General features: G+C 43.3%; 1 protein-coding gene across 2 annotated transcripts in view; it reads right to left on the bottom strand.

The window, feature by feature from the left end:
- LOC146870015 (nuclear ubiquitous casein and cyclin-dependent kinase substrate 1-like) overlaps positions 1-18,037 on the bottom strand; it is a 176,507-nt gene extending 158,470 nt beyond the window's left edge. Inside the window, exon 1 of one of the 2 annotated variants that reach the window (XM_085624160.1) lies at positions 17,578-18,037. In XM_085624160.1, coding sequence (XP_085480286.1) covers positions 17,578-17,594 — 17 coding nt within the window. In that variant the 5' untranslated portion in view covers positions 17,595-18,037. The remainder of the gene's footprint in view (positions 1-17,577) is intronic. The other variant, XM_085624161.1, reaches the window with a different exon arrangement.
- Positions 18,038-18,621: the final 584 nt, after the last annotated feature.

Below are 18,621 nucleotides of genomic sequence, written 5' to 3'. Positions count from 1 at the left end.
TCAGAGGTGGAGAAGATACAATTTTTCCAGGAGTATATTATGTTTGTGGGAATAAGGCTTATTACAAGTTGCCTGACCATTGGTATGGCACGTGTTATGTGGGCCTAGTTTTTCCAAAGATTTTTCATATAGATAAAGTAACAGATGTAGAACATATTAACTTACTAATGCGTTTTAAGAGAGAAACTTGGTCTGAAATAGTGGGTGATATTTTTGGGGTTTTGATTCCAGCAGTGGGAATTTCTTTGAATGCTTATGGAATTCGGAAACTGTCCACAGTGGTTGATCGCTTATCGACAAATACCGCTGGAGGGTTTCTTTTGGTGAATACGGAATTAAGTGCCGTACGTGCCATGTCTATGCAAAATCGACTTGCCCTTGATATTCTATTGGCCAAGGAGGGTGGAGTCTGTGGAATGCTGAAAGTTCAACATTGTTGCACTTACATTCCAGACGAAAGCAAAGACCTGAAGGTCTATATCAAAAATATTACTGATTTGCATGAAGAATTAGTACCACTTGAAGCTGAGAGTTTATGGACTAAAATAGCTAATAAAATGATAGCTGTTAAGGATTTTATTGCAAAAATAGGTAGTACTATTATAGGTAGAATTTTGTTTCCCTTAACTTGTATAATTGTTGCTTTATTAATAATAAGATTGGTGTGTGTGTGTTGTAAAAACAGGGGAGGGAGGAAGAAATTGAATAAAGAAAAGAAAAACAAGAAGTTGAAAAGAGAACCTCAAGAAATTGAACTAGAAGAATTGAGGGAGAGTGTTTACTTAGAGACAAAGAGGGATGATGAAAGAGTGACTGGTGTCTAATGTTGTGTAAAGGGGAAAAGACATTTCCGATTTCTCCTAAAATGGGACTAAATTTTCACTAATTTTTTTTTTGGGTTTATTTGGTGATAAAATCACCAAAGGGGGGATTGCTGGAGCAGAGTTTTCAGTTTGAAAATTCTGGGGCTTTTGAAGCTCTGGCATGTCTATTCGTTGTACTAATTTATTAATAATTAACAATTAATTATTTGTCTTGTGCAAGTGCGTTTATATTAATCAATCCGTTTGTCCTAACAAGAGAGAGTTATACGTGGGTGAGCATAAATGTGCTGTTTTAAAAAATAACGTGCATGTTTTCATGTTTAAACGTTGCTATGTGCTGTTTATTTTTTAGCACAAAACGCTTTCTGAATTAATGCTTTTCTATGTTGCAAGTGCTAGATAAATGCATACACATAAGGGTATTAGTGGGGTTAACACTGTTTAATCACTATGCTGTGGTAACGTTGTTTTGTCTCTTTTAATTAAGATGGTCTATTGAGGCCTATGTTGGCCTAAGAAAAGATGGCCGACTTGTGAGCCTGGCTGTGATTTAAATATGAAAACTGTGACGAGGGAGACCCCTGCTGGAAATGGTCCTGAAGCTAACTGACCATGGTCCTCGCTTGAAAAACTTTCCATGAGGACAGCAGCAGTTTTTGGGAAGTCTCCAAGTGAAATGAAGGTGTCCTTGGCAGCCTTGGGAAACAAAGGAGCCTTAGAGAGAAGCTCTGAACTGTGGCTCGATAGCCGAGGAGAAGCAGGATTAATATGATACATGTTTTATTTTCTTGGTTCCTGTTCCGTAGTTTTCATTATGTGTACTTTTCCTGAGCGGAGATTCTCAAATGTAGCGATGTTACATCCTTTCCTTCTCGCTCTGCTCAGCAAGTCCGGCGGACATTATAGTTTTTTCTATGTTCCCAATGTATCTTTCTATTGTTTAGAAACTATAAGATGTTAGCCTAGAGAGGGTCTTTGCCACTTGCCATTTTGCCTTTGCCGCGTACCGAATCTGCGTTGCTGAGGATTGATGCTGAAGGGACTTCGTCTTGAGAGACATTTACCGAGAGACTTGTCCTGACCCGTTCTGACATTTAGCTAGAATAGGTAACTATGAGAAATGATTTATTCTGATTGATTTTCTTTGACTAATTTTAGATAAAGCAATATAATTTTAAACATGGTGTTGGATATTCTTTCTTGTCAATTATTGGGTTTGCGTTATTGATTATTGTTGTATATATTGTATAGATTATGCTTAGGGACAGTCACAAAAACCAGGTCTTATCGACCTCGATATAGATGCAGGGTGTTTAGGAGTTTTCTTTCCACAGGTTTATTGGTGGTAGAGTATTTGAGCGTATGTTAGTGAAATGGGCCCCAGCGTATGAAATATGCATGTGCGTGTAACTGTGAGATTACTTTATTCGTGGTAGTGGGAATATTGTACACACCCTGATCTCTATCATGTGCACCTACCTACACTAGTTGTTTCTACTAAACCTCTCTGGTGGTTGTAGTCAGGGTGTGTTACTCCCTTCCACCTACAACCACTAAGTCCAGCAGGACTTAAGTATTATAATCTATGTTATATGTACCTAAACAATATCTGTGTGATCTTTCAATTTATTATCTCAAGATTACAATGGTATTACAACAGCAAGCTCAGATCCCAACCGCTGCTCACCAATGTGAGAAATTGGCCTGATGTATGATGTCATTAGTTCTAGTGTACACCTTATATCAGTCCAAACAACCCTTATGGTGATTGGTTGTAAAGTCAACCTTATAGACCAGCTATCCTAGTGGTAGCATGGACAAGAGCAGTCTTAGGCTAAACTCTGAATGGCATGTGAAGCCAGCTGTGATACCATATATAATCCCTTGAATACCAAATGAAAGGACGCCACAACAGATATATATATAAAATAAAGTGTATTTATTCTAGTCAAACCCTCAGCACTCTTTATGAGATTAGAGGTAAGTACAACACAGTCTTATTTAAGCATACATTAAGTCACACAGGTAAGTAATACAGTTAGGCCCTAGGGGCCACGCAAACCATATACTAAAGAAGTGGTATAAGGACCACTGTCACGGAAATAGGATAGGCCTAGGCCTAGGGAATCGCTGGGGGTACACTACACTAGCAACAGTTAGGAAGTGGGAGGCCCACGGGATTCAGGTGCAGAGTGGAAACACTCACGCGTAAAAGTCGATAGAAATAGTACTTAAGTTTAAGGACACTTCTGAAGCAGCTAGAGAGTCGAGACTCGGAAACTAGACCCTAGGATAGTCACTACCCTTGTGAGCACCGAAGTACCCAAGTTACCTAGCCCACAGGCTGCGGGTGCATAGGTGTGAACTTGCGTCGGGCTTCGTCGTGGACTTCTATGGATGCCTGAAGGAAAGATGCTGACAGGCAGTCAGTGAAGAGTGTCCGGTGGATCCCAAGGCTGGGATCAAGAAGAGAGGAGACCTGCAAGCAGAAGGGACAGAGTCAAGGTCACTAGCCAGTGACCACGTGGAACCAGGAAGGAACCAGGCGATGTCGTGAAGATTGCAGGTGAAGGTGAAGCTTGTCGCTGCAGCCACAGGGACCAGGAAACGTCGAGGACGACCAGGACCAGGAGGCGAGCTGTCCCACGAAGGCTCTTGCTGTCGGCGGCGGCGAAGTTGGACTAGGACTAGGACTCACCAAGCCTTGGCAAGCGGAACCCACGAAGAACGGAGGACTTGCTTCTGGTGCAGACCAGGAAGGTCTGGGGTGCTTCTCTCTTGCAAGGAAGCGGGAGCCAGTCTGGAGGAGCCAAACCAGCAGTGAAGATTTCTGGATGCGTCGTCACAAAGGCCACTAGCCAACGGGCAAGCAACCGGACAGACGCGGCAAGCAGGAAAATGCAGAAGGGCCCCACGCAGGACTCGTGGAGTGTGGGGGGGCTGATCTTCGGTGCAGATGGTGCTTGGGGTTGGGGCTTCTCAATCCCCGGTGCACAACTTCGAGGGTGCCTCAGAAGCTGCGCTGGAAGATACTAGCCACTTCTCCCAGGTAGCCGGTCCCACGTCTCTCGTCACCTCCACGGATCTCAGCTCGGCTGTGGATCCGGGTCGGAGAAGTCTGGAAGTCAAGGCTCTGGTCGGGCTCTGCAGTCGGTCCCTCGTAGAACTTCAGCAAAGCAAAGGGTAGTCTCTTGATGGTGCCTGTTTGCACAGGGTAGCCACTCCTTGGCCACAAGGGAGATTCTTCAGTCTTCTTCTTTCATCGAATGTCGAAGGTCCAGAGTTTCTGTTCAAGTTGCAGGTTCAGGATAATCTAATCTCCTGGGGACCAGCTACCACTCTTATACTAATCTGGGGGGCTGGGTTACCTGCTAGGTCACGCCTTATGGGTGGGACCTGGGAGGGGGGTGGTTACACCCCCTTCCCTTTGTCCAGTTTCGCGCCAGGACTGGGGCTGGAGTGCCCCAGCACCGGTTTGAACTGGACTATGCACGGGACACCTTGCTTGCCCCAGGCATGTCTCATTCTTTTCATCCCTCCCTGCCCCAATACACTAAGGCCTGTCTGGGGTGGTGCTCGCACCTCCCAAGGCAGGAAACCTATTGTCCAAGCCTCCCTTGCCGGGATCACTCCCAGCAGCAGGAGGTCAGACTCGTGTCTGTGGCAGCAGCATCCATTTTGTGATGCTGGGGCTCTGGTTAACTTTAACCGGGTAAGTAGGTTACAACATGTCTTCTCCCTCTAGAAGGGAGGGATAATATCCTCATCCCCAGAAATGGGATGGGGGTATTATTCCAAAGTGTTAGACACCTTACACGACATGTTTTGATGAAGCCAAACCATAGTTACCATAACCGTTTGAGATTATAAGGCACTTTAAGAGTATATGGTAGGCTATATCATAGATCAGCTATAAGGACATGGTTCCGAAAGCTGCAGACAGGCTCAGCTCATGCTAGAGCACCATCTCACATGTTACTAAGCACTCTGCCTCCAGGATTGTTAAGGCCTGCCATAGGAGTGGCTGATAGGTACACATGTCTATATGTAAGTTAGGTATAGGAATACTACACCTAAGCAAGGAGTGATTACACAACCTTGCCCCAGCTGAGTGATCAGCCAGTTGTGTCATAATGGAAGGCCAGGCCAGGGGTGGCATAATACATGCTACAGCCCCTGGTAGGCCTAGGGTACACCTATGCCCTGGGTACCTAAGGTACACTGTACAGGGGCCAATAAGGTGATCCTATCCAAATGGGTTATGCACCTAAAGTACATAGTATCAATTTAGAGAGAGAACAGCAGGGCTGTGGGTCTGGTTAGCAGGCCCACAGCCACATCTAAGTCGAAAACCAGTAAAGCAAAAGCAAAAAGTGGGGGTGAACATAGAAAGCAGACCCTACTCTCCTACATCCACTACCAGGTGATCGTGGTCCCCTATGGTCGCCAGGGGATAGTTCTTGGCACTGGTGAGGGGTAGACACATTTGTAGGGATTTGGCCTCAATGAGTGCCCCGAACCTTCGTAGAGCCTGGACTGGTGGGACTGCTCAAGGCGGACATCTTAGGGTCGGCATAGACTGTGCGCTCCGGTGACTCACCGAACTAAGAGTGTCCTCAAGTCCTCCCAGGACCTTTCAAAATGCCTCAGTATTCTTCTCTTGTCCCTCAGCAGCCTCGGGGGAGCCCCCTGCATTGTCTCTTGTGTGGGGAGACACATCCTCCATCTTAGGGTCAGGCAGGCCGATGTGAGCTGTTTCTGCCTTCCAGTGACCAGTTCAGTGGTCCCCCTGCCCTCTGATGGCCAGCAACCAATATTGGCAAGTCCCGGGGGCCCCCCTGCAGCTTACTCACCCGGTGTGCCCTCCAGTGCATGTAATTCCTGCAGTATAGCGCGGTATTCGCGCTCACCGGGATGCCCAGAAATCCTGCACCGGCCGTCGCTGGCATATCAAGTGCTCCTCTCCGCTTCTTCTCCTCTCGGACCCCCAGCCAATGTCGGGCCTGTCGGCGAACCGGCATCATCTTGGTTCGCACTGCACTAGCAGCCCTTGGTGTTTTTGCAAAGGTCCTTCTTGCAGTGGCTTCGTATCTAAGAAAGAGGGAGGCGTTCAAATGTGAATCTACTTAGACGACATCTTGATACTGGGTCAGGACAGGGAGCAGTTTGTTTCCTGTAACACTGGCAAAGAGTCCCAGGCCAAGTCACCCACTGTTAGGCGCTGGAAGCGGGGAGTGGATTGGTGTGGAGCCCAAGAGGAGCCCCTTTTTGCAGCCAGAGGCTGTCCTGAGATGATTGGCCGAATATGGGGTAAATGGTTCAATCTCCTTCCCCTGTGAGTGTTCGAGTGCGTGAGAGATAACGTTCGTCCTCATACAATGGTGTATCTATTCCTTTTGATGAGCATTACTCTGAAATCTTGTGTATACATGTATCAAACTAATGTGTGGTTCTGCTACCGATGTAAGTTTGTGTTAAATCTAAATGCAATAAAGTTTGCTATAAAAAAATAATAAAAAACTGGCAAAGAGTCTGTTGGAGGATTTGGGATTTTTAGTGAACAGGAAGTCATCAGATGTAGTACCAGGACAGCAAACGCAGTTCCCAGGATTTGTTATAGATACTGTGGAAGGGTTGCTGCTTTTACCAAAGGAAAAGCTGAAGAGAATAAGAGATAAGGAATACACTGATTATGAACAAGGTCTCTGAGAATGTTAGCACATATAGTCGGTATTTTGTCCTCTACTATTCAGGCAATTTTCCCAGGATCATTATATTATTGATTTCAAAAAAGGGAGAGGGACCCCTATGACAAAGGAGAGGGGCACCAAATGTGACCTTAGTCAAGAGAAAAAGCCTCCTTGTCATCAAAACATTCAGACCAACACACCTTTCACACCAAGGGGGTGAGGATGGACAGCACAAGCATAAGAACCAATAAGAAGAAATAATTCAGACAAATTTATTAGACAATGTATAAAATAATATACAGAAGATGTACAGAGTCAGATAGTTAATAATGAAACAAAGACAATGTCATCATATCAATATACATGTAATCATAAACAATTGTTTAAAAACAGTCAGTCTAATCTTAGTCAAAGATAAGAGAGACCTACACAATAATAGACAACACAGCACATAAAATTGGGAACAACATAAAAGGAAAAAATAATAATAATCCTATTGACTTGAGGAAATCACCAAATCAAGGAATTTATCTATTGTGACCCAGAATGATATCCCTTTCGAATATGATGCACACAAACCAATAATCATAGATTTTGGGTGGTTTCCTCTTTTAAAAGCATTGACGCGTTTCGGTGGGCCCAGATTCACAGCCAACACCTTCTTCAGGAAAAGCACAATAAAGTCCCAATAATTATAATCCTAAAAAAATACAAAGAAACAATACACAAACATATTACATCTTTTCAGTTGATTTTCAGAATTATTTCTTCCTACTTCATCACAATTGAATACTGTCCACACACATCCTCCTTCAATCAACAATCAAACAACCACACATCCTCCTTCAATCAACAATCAAACAACCATATCTCCACACCAATCAGGCTTCATTAGTGCCACACCAAAAGGGGATATTGGTGGAATATCACTTTAACAGAGAGATAATCAGTCTGGTATATCCAATAGGCCAACCATAGGGCTATACCATGAAGGTAGTAGTGAAAATCTTACTACGATTATAGGGAACGCAATGCTATAGTCTATGCATACCTGCTATGGAGCAAAGAATCCCTCATATTCCAGCGAAACCAGGTATTGTCCTAATTATATCATGTTTTTTGAAAAGACAGCCTGATATAGAACTTACATTTGTCCTTTAGTAGGCAATGTCCATATGGATCCTGCCAGCAGTTCTGTAGGTTTAGTTTATATGTGGTTTCCGGAGAGATTCCTCGGTGAAACACTCCCTATTTAAAAAAGAGGAATGAAATACCAGACTACTTAATTTAGTACTAGACTGAGAGTAATGTCTTATTAATTCTGTCTGGAGGATAGATACTTATTCCATGTACCTTGTATTGATCAAATCCGGACAGCTGTCCTGAGGTCCATTTAGACCCGGATTTGATCAATACAAGGTACATGGAATAAGTATCTATCCTCCAGACAGAATTAATAAGACATTACTCTCAGTCTAGTACTAAATTAAGTAGTCTGGTATTTCATTCCTCTTTTTTAAATAGGGAGTGTTTCACCGAGGAATCTCTCAGGAAAACACATATAAACTAAACATACAGAACTGCTGGCAGGATCCATATGGACATTGCCTACTAAAGGACAAATGTAAGTTCTATATCAGGCTGTCTTTTCAAAAAACATGATATAATTAGGACAATACCTGGTTTCGCTGGAATATGAGGGATTCTTTGCTCCATAGCAGGTATGCATAGACTATAGCATTGCGTTCCCTATAATCGTAGTAAGATTTTCACTACTACCTTCATGGTATAGCCCTATGATTGGCCTATTGGATATACCAGACTGATTATCTCTCTGTTAAAGTGATATTCCACCAATATCCCCTTTTGGTGTGACACTAATGAAGCCTGATTGGTGCGGAGATATGGTTGTTTGATTGTTGATTGAAGGAGGATGTGTGTGGACAGTATTCAATTGTGATGAAGTAGGAAGAAATAATTCTGAAAATCAACTGAAAAGATGTAATATGTTTGTGTGTATTGTTTCTTTGTATTTTTTTAGGATTATAATTATTGGGACTTTATTGTGCTTTTCCTGAAGAAGGTGTTGGCTGTGAATCAGGGCCCATCGAAACGCGTCGATGCTTTTAAAAGAGGAAACCACCCAAAATCTATGATTATTGGTTTGTGTGACACATATTCGAAAGGGATATCATTCTGGGTCACAATTGATAAATTCCTTGATTTGGTGATTTCCTCAAGTCAATAGGATTATTATTATTTTTTCCTTTTATGTTGTTCCCAATTTTATGTGCTGTGTTGTCTATTATTGTGTAGGTCTCTCTTATCTTTGACTAAGATTAGACTGACTGTTTTTAAACAATTGTTTATGATTACATGTATATTCATATGATGACATTGTCTGTTTCATTATTAACTATCTGACTCTGTACATCTTCTGTATCTGTATATTATTTTATACATTGTCTAATAAATTTGTCTGATTTATTTCTTCTTATTGGTTCTTATGCTTGTGCTGTCCATCCTCATCCCCTTGGTGTGAAAGGTGTGTTGGTCTGAATGTTTTGATGACAAGGAGGCTTTTTCTCTTGACTAAGGTCATTATATTATTGAGCCTCACAGAGGTTAAAAGCGGAACACTTAAGAGATTCATTAAAGTACTCTGAGTCAGTTTGTTTTACACAGGAGGCAAGGGAGGAGTTAACATGGTGGTAGAGGAACATGGAAACTTGGAATGGGCGTGAAGTTTGGGGAGAAAATCCAGATTTGGTTGTGGAATCGGATGCAAGCTTGGAAGGTTGGGGTGCAAGATGTGGATTGTCAAGGACTGGTGGTCGCTGGACAGACAGGGAACAGGTGCTGCATATAAAATGGTTTGGAGTTATTAGTGGGATCTTTTGCAGTAAAGTATTTGGAGAACAACCTGTAAAAGGTTTGGTTATGTTAAGGATGGACAATGTGTCAGTAGTGAGGTATGTAAACAGAGCGGGCGGTCCACAATCGAAGGGACTGTCAGTTTTGGCAAAAATATTTTGAAATTATTGTATGGAAAGGGGTCAGAGTATACAAGCAAAACATATGTCAGGGTTGGGGAACAGACTGGTTTTCAAGCAATTTCCACGATTAGATCGCATGGATGTTGGACAGAGGTGTTTTCAGGGAACAGAACAGGTTATGGGGTCAGTTTCAGGTGAAACTCTTCGTGAACAGGCTGAATGCTCATGTGCAGAGGGTTTTCAGCTGGCGTACGGACCCAGAAACTGCAGAGATGGACTTCAACCTTATGCATTTCCCTCTTTTGCAATGGTCGGAAGGGTAACAGGAACTATTCAGAGACAGAAGGAATAAGTGGTAGTAGTAACTCTGTTATGAAGATCTCAGGCATGGTATCCAATCATGTTGGAAATGGATGTAGATTTTCCAGTGTTGCTGCCAACTTTTCCAGAAATACTGCAAAGCCCTAAGGGAGAAATTCAGTCTAATTAGTGCAGATCAGTTAATGTTAGTGGCATGGAAACTTTCAGGAGGGTTTGGAGAAAGCCTGGGCTTTCATCAGAGGCTTCTAGACTTATTGAGAAGTATTCTGCTCCAGGAAGAAGGAAGGAGTATAGATTGGCATGGAGTAAATGGGTATTCTGGTGTGTGGAAAGGGATCATGATCTTGTTTCAGTTGATGTAGTACAAGTGATTAATTTTTTGTCTGAATTATTTGCAAAAGGAATGGCTTACAGGCCTGTAAATATGGATAGGTCAGCTATTGCAACTGGGCATGTCTTGTGAATGGTTTATCTGTGGGTCAGGACGCGATGGTGAGAAGGCTGTTGAGGAGCATCAGGATGACTAAACCTTCAGGTTCTAGATATACTTCCTTATCGGACGTTTCAAAGCTTTTGAGATTCTTAGAAAGTTGGGACAGAAATTAAAATATTAGTTCGAGAGATTGGTCCTTTAAGTTGCCCATGTTATGACTGGTATCTTTCTGTTGAGTTTCTAATGTGCGTGCTCTGGAGGTGTCTTTTAGATTGTATACACCGGAAGGAGTATGTTTTCTTAATAGCAGAGAACTAAAACAAACTCTTCTTCAATTTTTTTATCCTTATTTTGAAGAAAGAAACTTTGTGTGGTTCGGCATGTGAAGGAGTAGGAGCGAAGAACGGCTTCTGAGGTAGGCCAATTGCTTATTTCTTTTAGACACCCTCATAAACCCGTTTCTTCAACGGCTTTAGCAACATGGGTGAAAGAGATAATGCAAAGAACTGGTGGTGATGTAAATGTGTTTGGTTCCCATTCTGTAAAAAGAGCTGCTGCCTTTAAGGCTTATAGGATCGGGGGCAGTTTGCAAAAGACATTTTGTGTTGCGCCAATTAGTCTAATGATTCTATGTCCAGACATTTTTATTTTAAACCTGATGAGTGCAGCAAGTGGTTTGGTTGTTATGCTTTAAACTTGCATAATATGGGCCTCCGGGTCTTTACATCAAATCCACATTTTCCACAGCTACAATAGGCTGAAAATGTAAATCTTATTAAAGACGCAGGCCAAATTATCCCTCCCAGTTAGGACCCATGCCTAATATTTGATTGTTTCTTTATTTGGTCAAGTTTAAGGTTCTGGTTTTGCTATGGGATTTCAGAAAAGAAAGAAGATTTCAATTTGGAGAAGTTTTGTAATGTGTTCTATGACTGTTTTAATGGACATTATGCTTAAGTTGGAGTTTTCAGGTTTCATGTAAGAAGGGAGAGGACTGGTCACAGAGGAGCTTTAACAACATTGGAACGTTCTTGAATTCTATTGACTTTATAGGTGCTGCTTAATGGGTGGTGGCAACAAAGGTTCTACGACATAAAAGCCTGGGTCTCTTTTATAAAATCCAGATTTCAGCCCACCATGGCTGTGGAAAAACTACATTCTCTGACTTTGTTCTCTGCATATGTGCCTTCATGGCATGTTTTCTTCCGAAATGTCCGTTTTTATATTTTATTTAAGTTTGCAACAAGTCCACACAATGTCAGTTCATCTTGACGTTTGACCAAATTTGCAATCACCCAACCTTAAAGTCTGCTTCTCATACATCCCCTCTTCCCTCTCCCATCCTTGTGCAGCCAAATGCTACCACTTATCCCTTACGTTCTTACATACGCAATCATGCATTTCTGCCGTGGTCCCCAGATCCTTTTCCTTTCTTTATATAGACCCTGTATCGTCTACTTTGAGACTTTGTTAATAAAACAACACTTTTTTAATCGATCTAGAACTCAGTTATTGAGTAGTCCCAGTGCCTATTTAATTCACGGTGCTAAATTTATTGGGAATGGTGTCTCTCCGCACGATCAAGGGTGCTGGAGCAAAGTTGCCAGGTGGTAAATTTTGGGGTGATTGAAATATTGGGGTTCAGTGAATTGTTGAGGCTCCCACAGGGGATGGACAGGGTGCATAGAATGTGGTCAATAGGCAGGACCTGTACTCCTAGGGATCATCTAGAATTAACTTAACTAACTAGTATTGGAAGGCCAAATGCTTCCTCTGGCAGAAGGATAATGGAAATGATACTTCATAGGATTTTTCAGGAGTCTTGGGGCGGCGGAAATGGAGCCCAGTCTGATCTTGCATTGGAGCAGGGCATGGAGGAACATGTGAAAGGGCAAAGTGTACAGGCTTGTGTTATATCCTGCTAATGTTAATACAATGCCATTCTTCCTCAAGTGGAATGTTAAGGTGATGATGCTGTCAGAATGTTGGGGATCTGTCAGAGAAGTCACAGTTGACTGGGCTGAGCTGCCTGCTGGGTGCTCCTGGTGGGGTCTTACTCTGGTCTTGTACTGGTCTCCCTCTGATCCTCATTTGGTCCTGTTCTTATCTACCTGTGATCTTGTACCATCTTCTAATAAACCTACTAGAATCATCACAACAGAGTGGACCTGATTACTACAGTTTTTTGGCGACGATCTTTAAAGAACCTACTACTGTCACCTCTTCAAGGATTTCAAGCAACTTCTGTCACCTCAAGCAACTTCAAAAATACAACAGTATCCAGCAACTCAACTCAAGTTATCAACTGGCATCCTGACCCCACCAGTGACCTCCCATCGGTGGCCCACTAGCAGTTTGCCAGTTGTTCCTGTGAGGAAAAGCGCCTGGGGAGATCTACTTCTGCAGTTGCCCATTCAGTCTTGGGCGTCTACTCTCCAGAGCTATTAATAAGCGTCTTTTGCTGTGCCTTCGGTGAGGGTAAGCTTGTCAGTCACTGACGTCTGCACTGTCTGGAAGAAGTGTGTTTCTGACTCTAATCTGCATAGCCTGCCGTCTGCACTGTCTGGAAGAAGTGTGTCCCTGGCTCTAATCGGCGTAACCTGCTATTTATCAATGTCTGCACTCTGGGGAGGAAGAGTGCTGCTTGCTACCTCTACGTGTACTGCGCTTTCAATGAGTGTTAGCCTTCTTACTTTGACATTCAGAGCTTTGTGTGCCATTTCCTCCTGTTTCTGCCATGGGCCCCATCATTGAGAGTGTGTTTCCTGTCATTCTCGGCAGAAGGAGTGGATAATCATCTACTTTTGGGACAATTTTCTGTTTAGGGGCAGCATTTGCAATTATTGCTGTTTTCCTCATCTTTGTCTTTTTATTCAAGACGCCAGTGTTTTAAGGGTCCCAGTCGTAGCGAGGTGTTGGGAGATTTTTGTTTTTTTATTTCGGATACTTCTGGGGTTTGGCACGGAGACATGGCAGTTTGTTTCGTTGCCATTCAAAATCTAAACGAGCCTCCTGACACGCGCACACTTTCATCGCGCGCAGCCTCCTCTTACCTCTGTTCCCTCCGTGATGTCTCTCCTGCCTTCACCAAGGGTCCCGCGCTGTTCCTTTCTGTGACGTTTCCTTCGTGTCATCATTGCTGCCTGTCAACTTTCACAGCATGGTGATGCCGGGAGCCATCCGGCGCGGAATCACTGTGCGTGCCGCCATTTTGTGGTTGGTGGCTAATTTCGTTTTCAGTGCAATATGCCTATGGATCCAACGCGAGCAATGCCAACCACGTTTTTTTTTTATATATGAACTTTATTGTTCATTTCACTAGTGATAAATGCTGGCTTACAGACAACCATCTTGTACTTCGTGTCAACATTGAAAGATGTCGAGTGCATCCTCCGATTTATTAGTTTTTTTTTCCATGTCACCGGACATTTGACACCTGCTTATGTTTTGTAGTCCGGAGTCATCCCATCGAGGTCAGAGAACACTCGCATCAAGGTTGGGGACACTTTTTTTTTGTTTTTCTGCTGCGTTGGAAAAGCTTTTAATTTTTTCATTGTGTCTCGAGTACAGTTTTGGTTTGTCCAACTTCAGTTTAATTCTAATATTACTATGCCATCTAGTGGCCATTTATCTCATGTGCAGCAGCATTTACTAATTTTCAGTTTGAACACTTGGTGGTCTGTTTTGTTTTCAGCAGCGCAAATGGAGTTTATGACTGTGTGAACATGTCTTCATGAAGTGTCACAAACTGTCCCACGATTGTCTGTTATTTCGGTGACAGGCACACCGGTGTCTTTAACATTATATTTCCTTTATGGTGCAGTTTGTTGGGATTCAAATGTTTACTTGTACATGTGTTTTTGGTGACATTTCTCTCACACAGTAACATCTACGTTGGCAGCAAGGTTATCTCTGTATTCACTTTATTTACTAAAGCTAGGAGTATTTTCATGAGGTAACAAAGTTTGTTTATTTCTAATCTCATATATACTGCTATGTCGCTGTTCATGCATTATTTTAGTACTCTTAGCCTGTTTACCTGTTTACAAGGTGCGTTTATGTTAAGGTTTCAGTCCTTTTGCATAAGTGCGGGTTCCCACCCAAACTCTGTCAGTTCTACCCTTTTATAGGGATCACATGCAAAGGTTTCAGTCCTTTTGCATTACCAGGGGTTCTTACCCAAACATTCCTTTCATTGATTGGAATATGTCATGAGTACCTACTCATATGTGCTACATTACTTCAGTGCACTGTGTGGCTTTTCCACACAAAGTTTGTTTTTACACTTCTATGTGTATGGGAAGCGTTCCCAGTTTGGTGCACAAGTCATCTCTTTCTCAAGAGATCAGTCGTGGGTTCTCTCCCATGCAGTTTAGTTCACATACTTAGCTTAGGTTTATACCTTATTTCAATGCTTTTCATATTTTCATTGCTAAGTATGTTCTGTTGACATTATATTTTATTGCTGTTTTTGCACTGTTATCTTTGCATTACAATTTTGTCTTTGCTTTAAGATAGTGGTGTTTAGATGGGGAATTATCCTTATGTTTTTTCCTCATTTTTCTTGTTTCTTTCTTCTTTACTGTTTCCTTCTGAGTTCTTTTTCTCGTGTCTCTTGTGGATTCTGGACTTTCTTTTGTTTTTCTGTCGTGTTATCTTCCACTGCGTTTGTCGCTATCTGTTGCCCTGTGTTCTTTCCGTTTTCCATTTTCAGCCTCCGTTTCATTCCTGTTCTGGCCAGTGGGTATGTTTTGGGGCAGTCTGTTGCGTTTTCTTTTATCCTTTTCTCTTACGTTGTTGTTTTTTTTTTCTTCTTCGCTGTTGTGTAAGAAGGGAGGATGGTTTCTATGTTTGATTCTTCTGTTTGATTCTTCTCTGTTTCTTAATTTCTCTCTGTTGCTTTTCTCTATGGTTGTTCTCACACTGTTTTTCTCATGATCGTTGTTCTCCTTGTTTTTGTATTATCACTTTGCTTTCATTTTCTCAGGTTTTTCTTTTCAGTTTCTAGTTTTTTTGTTTTCCGTAGGAGAAAGGGGGATATGTTATATCCTGCTAATGTTAATACAATGCCATTCTTCCTCAAGTGGAATGTTAAGGTGATGATGCTGTCAGAATGTTGGGGATCTGTCAGAGAAGTCACAGTTGACTGGGCTGAGCTGCCTGCTCCTGGTGGGGTCTTACTCTGGTCTTGTACTGGTCTCCCTCTGATCCTCATTTGGTCCTGTTCTTATCTACCTGTGATCTTGTACCATCTTCTAATAAACCTACTAGAATCATCACAACAGAGTGGACCTGATTACTACAGCTTGTCCTACGAAAAAGCAGTAAGGTGATGCTGGGTGTACCAAATAAATGGCATGCCAAGTCGCCAAACGCGAGTATGAAGTTTGAAACTCCACACAAGTAAATAATTAAATAATGGAAACGGATAAAGAGGCAGCTTGACAATATCATTCAATAACGGTTGTGAACACACGCAACAAAGAAAATGCAGCACAGATTTAGAGTAAACCTTAGAGGAGGTTGCCAAGCTCCGATTCCCCTCCCGCTGGATGCAGCGAGTGGAAAGGAACACTGTACACCACCCGAAAATTGGCTTATTTAAAACCACTCACAGAAAGAAGCACACCCCGTTCCGCCTACAGCCTAGTCATAACTGATAGTTGAACTATATTTAGCGCCGAGGTGCCTTTGGACGAAGGTGCGCTTCAAAATACAATAAAAAGACAAAAAAAAAAAAAAAAAAAAAAAAAGAGAACGCTAACTGCTCAACGCATCTAATCAATGGTCACAATAAGTACATGGACCACAATTTTAAATAAGAAGTAATTTTCCACCCAACTGGCACATTGTCGAGAGAACAAATACACACCACCTGAAAATACGTTGGTTTATCAGCTCCTTGCGCCAACGGCGCGTCACTTTTTACATGATAAAAAGTGACGCAGCGCAAAGGGGCTTGTAAACAGACAAGCATTGGCATAGCCAATAGGTCTCACCTTTGGGACCTTATAAGTGTTTAGCCATGCAACAGTTGCATAACTAAACACTTATAAGGTCCCAAAAGCGAGACCTATTGGCTATTCCAATGCTTGTTTTAACTGCTGCAATCTATTGAAGCCTCACGGAGAACATCGAAGCGGCCGCGAAAGTGATCGCGATCAAACATCAAAGCGGCCATGCAGCCGCGAAAGTGGTAAAGCTCGACGCGCGTGCCCGCGCACATGCACTGTAGCTCTAGGCTGGCCTGGGAGCACTTTTTGGAGCCCTCACAAAATGTCTCGCCAGACCAGCGCATGCGCTGGGTCTGGCGAGACCTAATAAGCCCCTAAGTTTTTAGGTCTCGCCTGACCCAGCGCATGTGCTGGTCTGGCGGGACTTATTGAGAGGGCTCCAAAATGTGCTACCAGGCCAGCATAGAGCTACAGTGCATGTGCGCCGGCGATCACTTTCGCGGCCGCAGGGCCCCTTTGCATAGCCAATAGGTCTCGCTTTTGGAACCTTATACGTATTTAGTTATGCAACTGTTGCATAACTAAACACTTATAAGGTCCCAAAGGCGAGACCTATTGGCTATGCCAATGCTTGTTGAATGGAGTCATTAGCCTACTAGAAGCGTCCGCCTTCTTACTAAAGGAGTACCGCCTCTTCGGTTTAATGTGGCAACGCCCACCCTAGTTGACGGTATTATTTGCAATTGAGTAAATGTCTTCAGGTCCGGAATCTGCGTAGCCCTTTTCAAAATGTTTATCAATTGTGGGGGACAATTGTCCCCAATACAGACGCCACCAGCTGGGTGCGGAAAGCCCATATGATACAACAGGGTAATGCAGCCATAAACTAGGATAAGGGGATTGCAAACATCGTGAAACATGCGGGCGTGAACACTTTTTAAGGCAGGTATACGGGTCTATGCAATGCGGAGGGGGTCGCGTCCCTTCACGATCCAGACATTACATTAAAGGCGAGGATCCAAGCTTTCGCATCCCCTGAACTTTGCGCAATATATAATGTACCTGCCAAGCATGCGTTTCCTGATCTTACAAACGCATCCAGGTAGGTACCTTGGCCCAAATGTATCCCCTAGGCTCCCGCAGTCTGCGCTTAGCTTTCAATCAGGTTAATGTGGCATCCCCAGCCTCACCCTTAAAGTTGCACCCCAAGCCACACGGACAAGTTTCAGCGCCTCAAATGTTGGGCCTCTATCTCTCACCCAGTAACTGTCTTACAAGGACTCGGCCACACACGCCCTGACTTCACAGTTTCAGACGCCGGAGCACTTGGAAAAGGCACCACTCCCGTGGAAGACTGACCTGACGGGCCTCGCCATGGCGCAAGCTTGTTTCACGGGGTTTCGGGTACTGCTGGTCCTTAGGCGGACGGACTCTGATCAAAACTCGAAGGTTCAAAATAAGACGGAGGGTCCTTGGGAAAGGACGGAGGCGATGGCGTTTCCTCTTCCCTTGTTCTTACAAGCCCTCGTAGGTAAAATGGAAGAAAATAAAACAAACAGAAAACTGCAGCTTCTCAGCCTAAATTGCTGCTACAGCAATTACTTCCGCCCCTCAGTGTGCTCGCGCTCCGTTATCATTGGGTCGTCTAGTAAGATGCACCGCGCCCCATTGGCGGCTTCGAAATTCCGATCGGGCGGCCGGCTGTCTATCAGTGTGAAAGGAGTGGGCGCGTTGTTCCTGCCTTCCATGGAGCAGCACAGAGAGGCGCGGGTATTGGCACTAAGTTAAGTTGAGAAAGCGCTACGGAAACGCCAACATGGAGGGTCACAGGAGGTCTTTGCAATTTTAGTTGCTTATTCGACACGTGAGCTTTAGCTGATTGAAAACATAGTCCGTGGTGATAGCATCCCTGTTGCATATAATTCCACGAGCCAGGGTTTGAAAAGCTATATTTTAATTTTCAAGGTTGCTTTTTCCGAAAAGGCTTTTGTGGCAGCACATTCGCCACAGGACTCAGCCTAAATTTGGCGGGAAAAGTTCCCTTTCAATGAATCAGCATTTGTAAAACCAACACTGTCACTCACTCCTAGGGGTATCTGGACTTTCCGTGTTTCTGCAGAAAATCCAGGTCTTGAGTTTTGATGCAGCGCAAGGGGCAAAATTGACATATTCTCTCTATGTCTCAGATTCGTAATCACAACAACTCATCAATACACTCATTCATTGGTGGGGCCCATAACACCAACACGCACTCATCTCATTCGAATCTGTACACAGGAGAAAAAGCTCTGGACATGTGGGTACCTTATTACCTATCAGGATTAATTTTCTTTACATTATATACATTTTATACACATACACCTATAGAATCCTGACCTTAACATCAAGGCACTCCACCACTTG

The sequence above is a fragment of the Triturus cristatus genome, chromosome 1_1 (assembly GCF_964204655.1).
Source record: "Triturus cristatus chromosome 1_1, aTriCri1.1, whole genome shotgun sequence".
Classification (NCBI taxonomy): domain Eukaryota; kingdom Metazoa; phylum Chordata; class Amphibia; order Caudata; family Salamandridae; genus Triturus; species Triturus cristatus.
The sequence above is the reverse complement of the archived record's forward strand: the minus strand, read 5'-3'. Positions and strand labels throughout refer to the sequence as shown.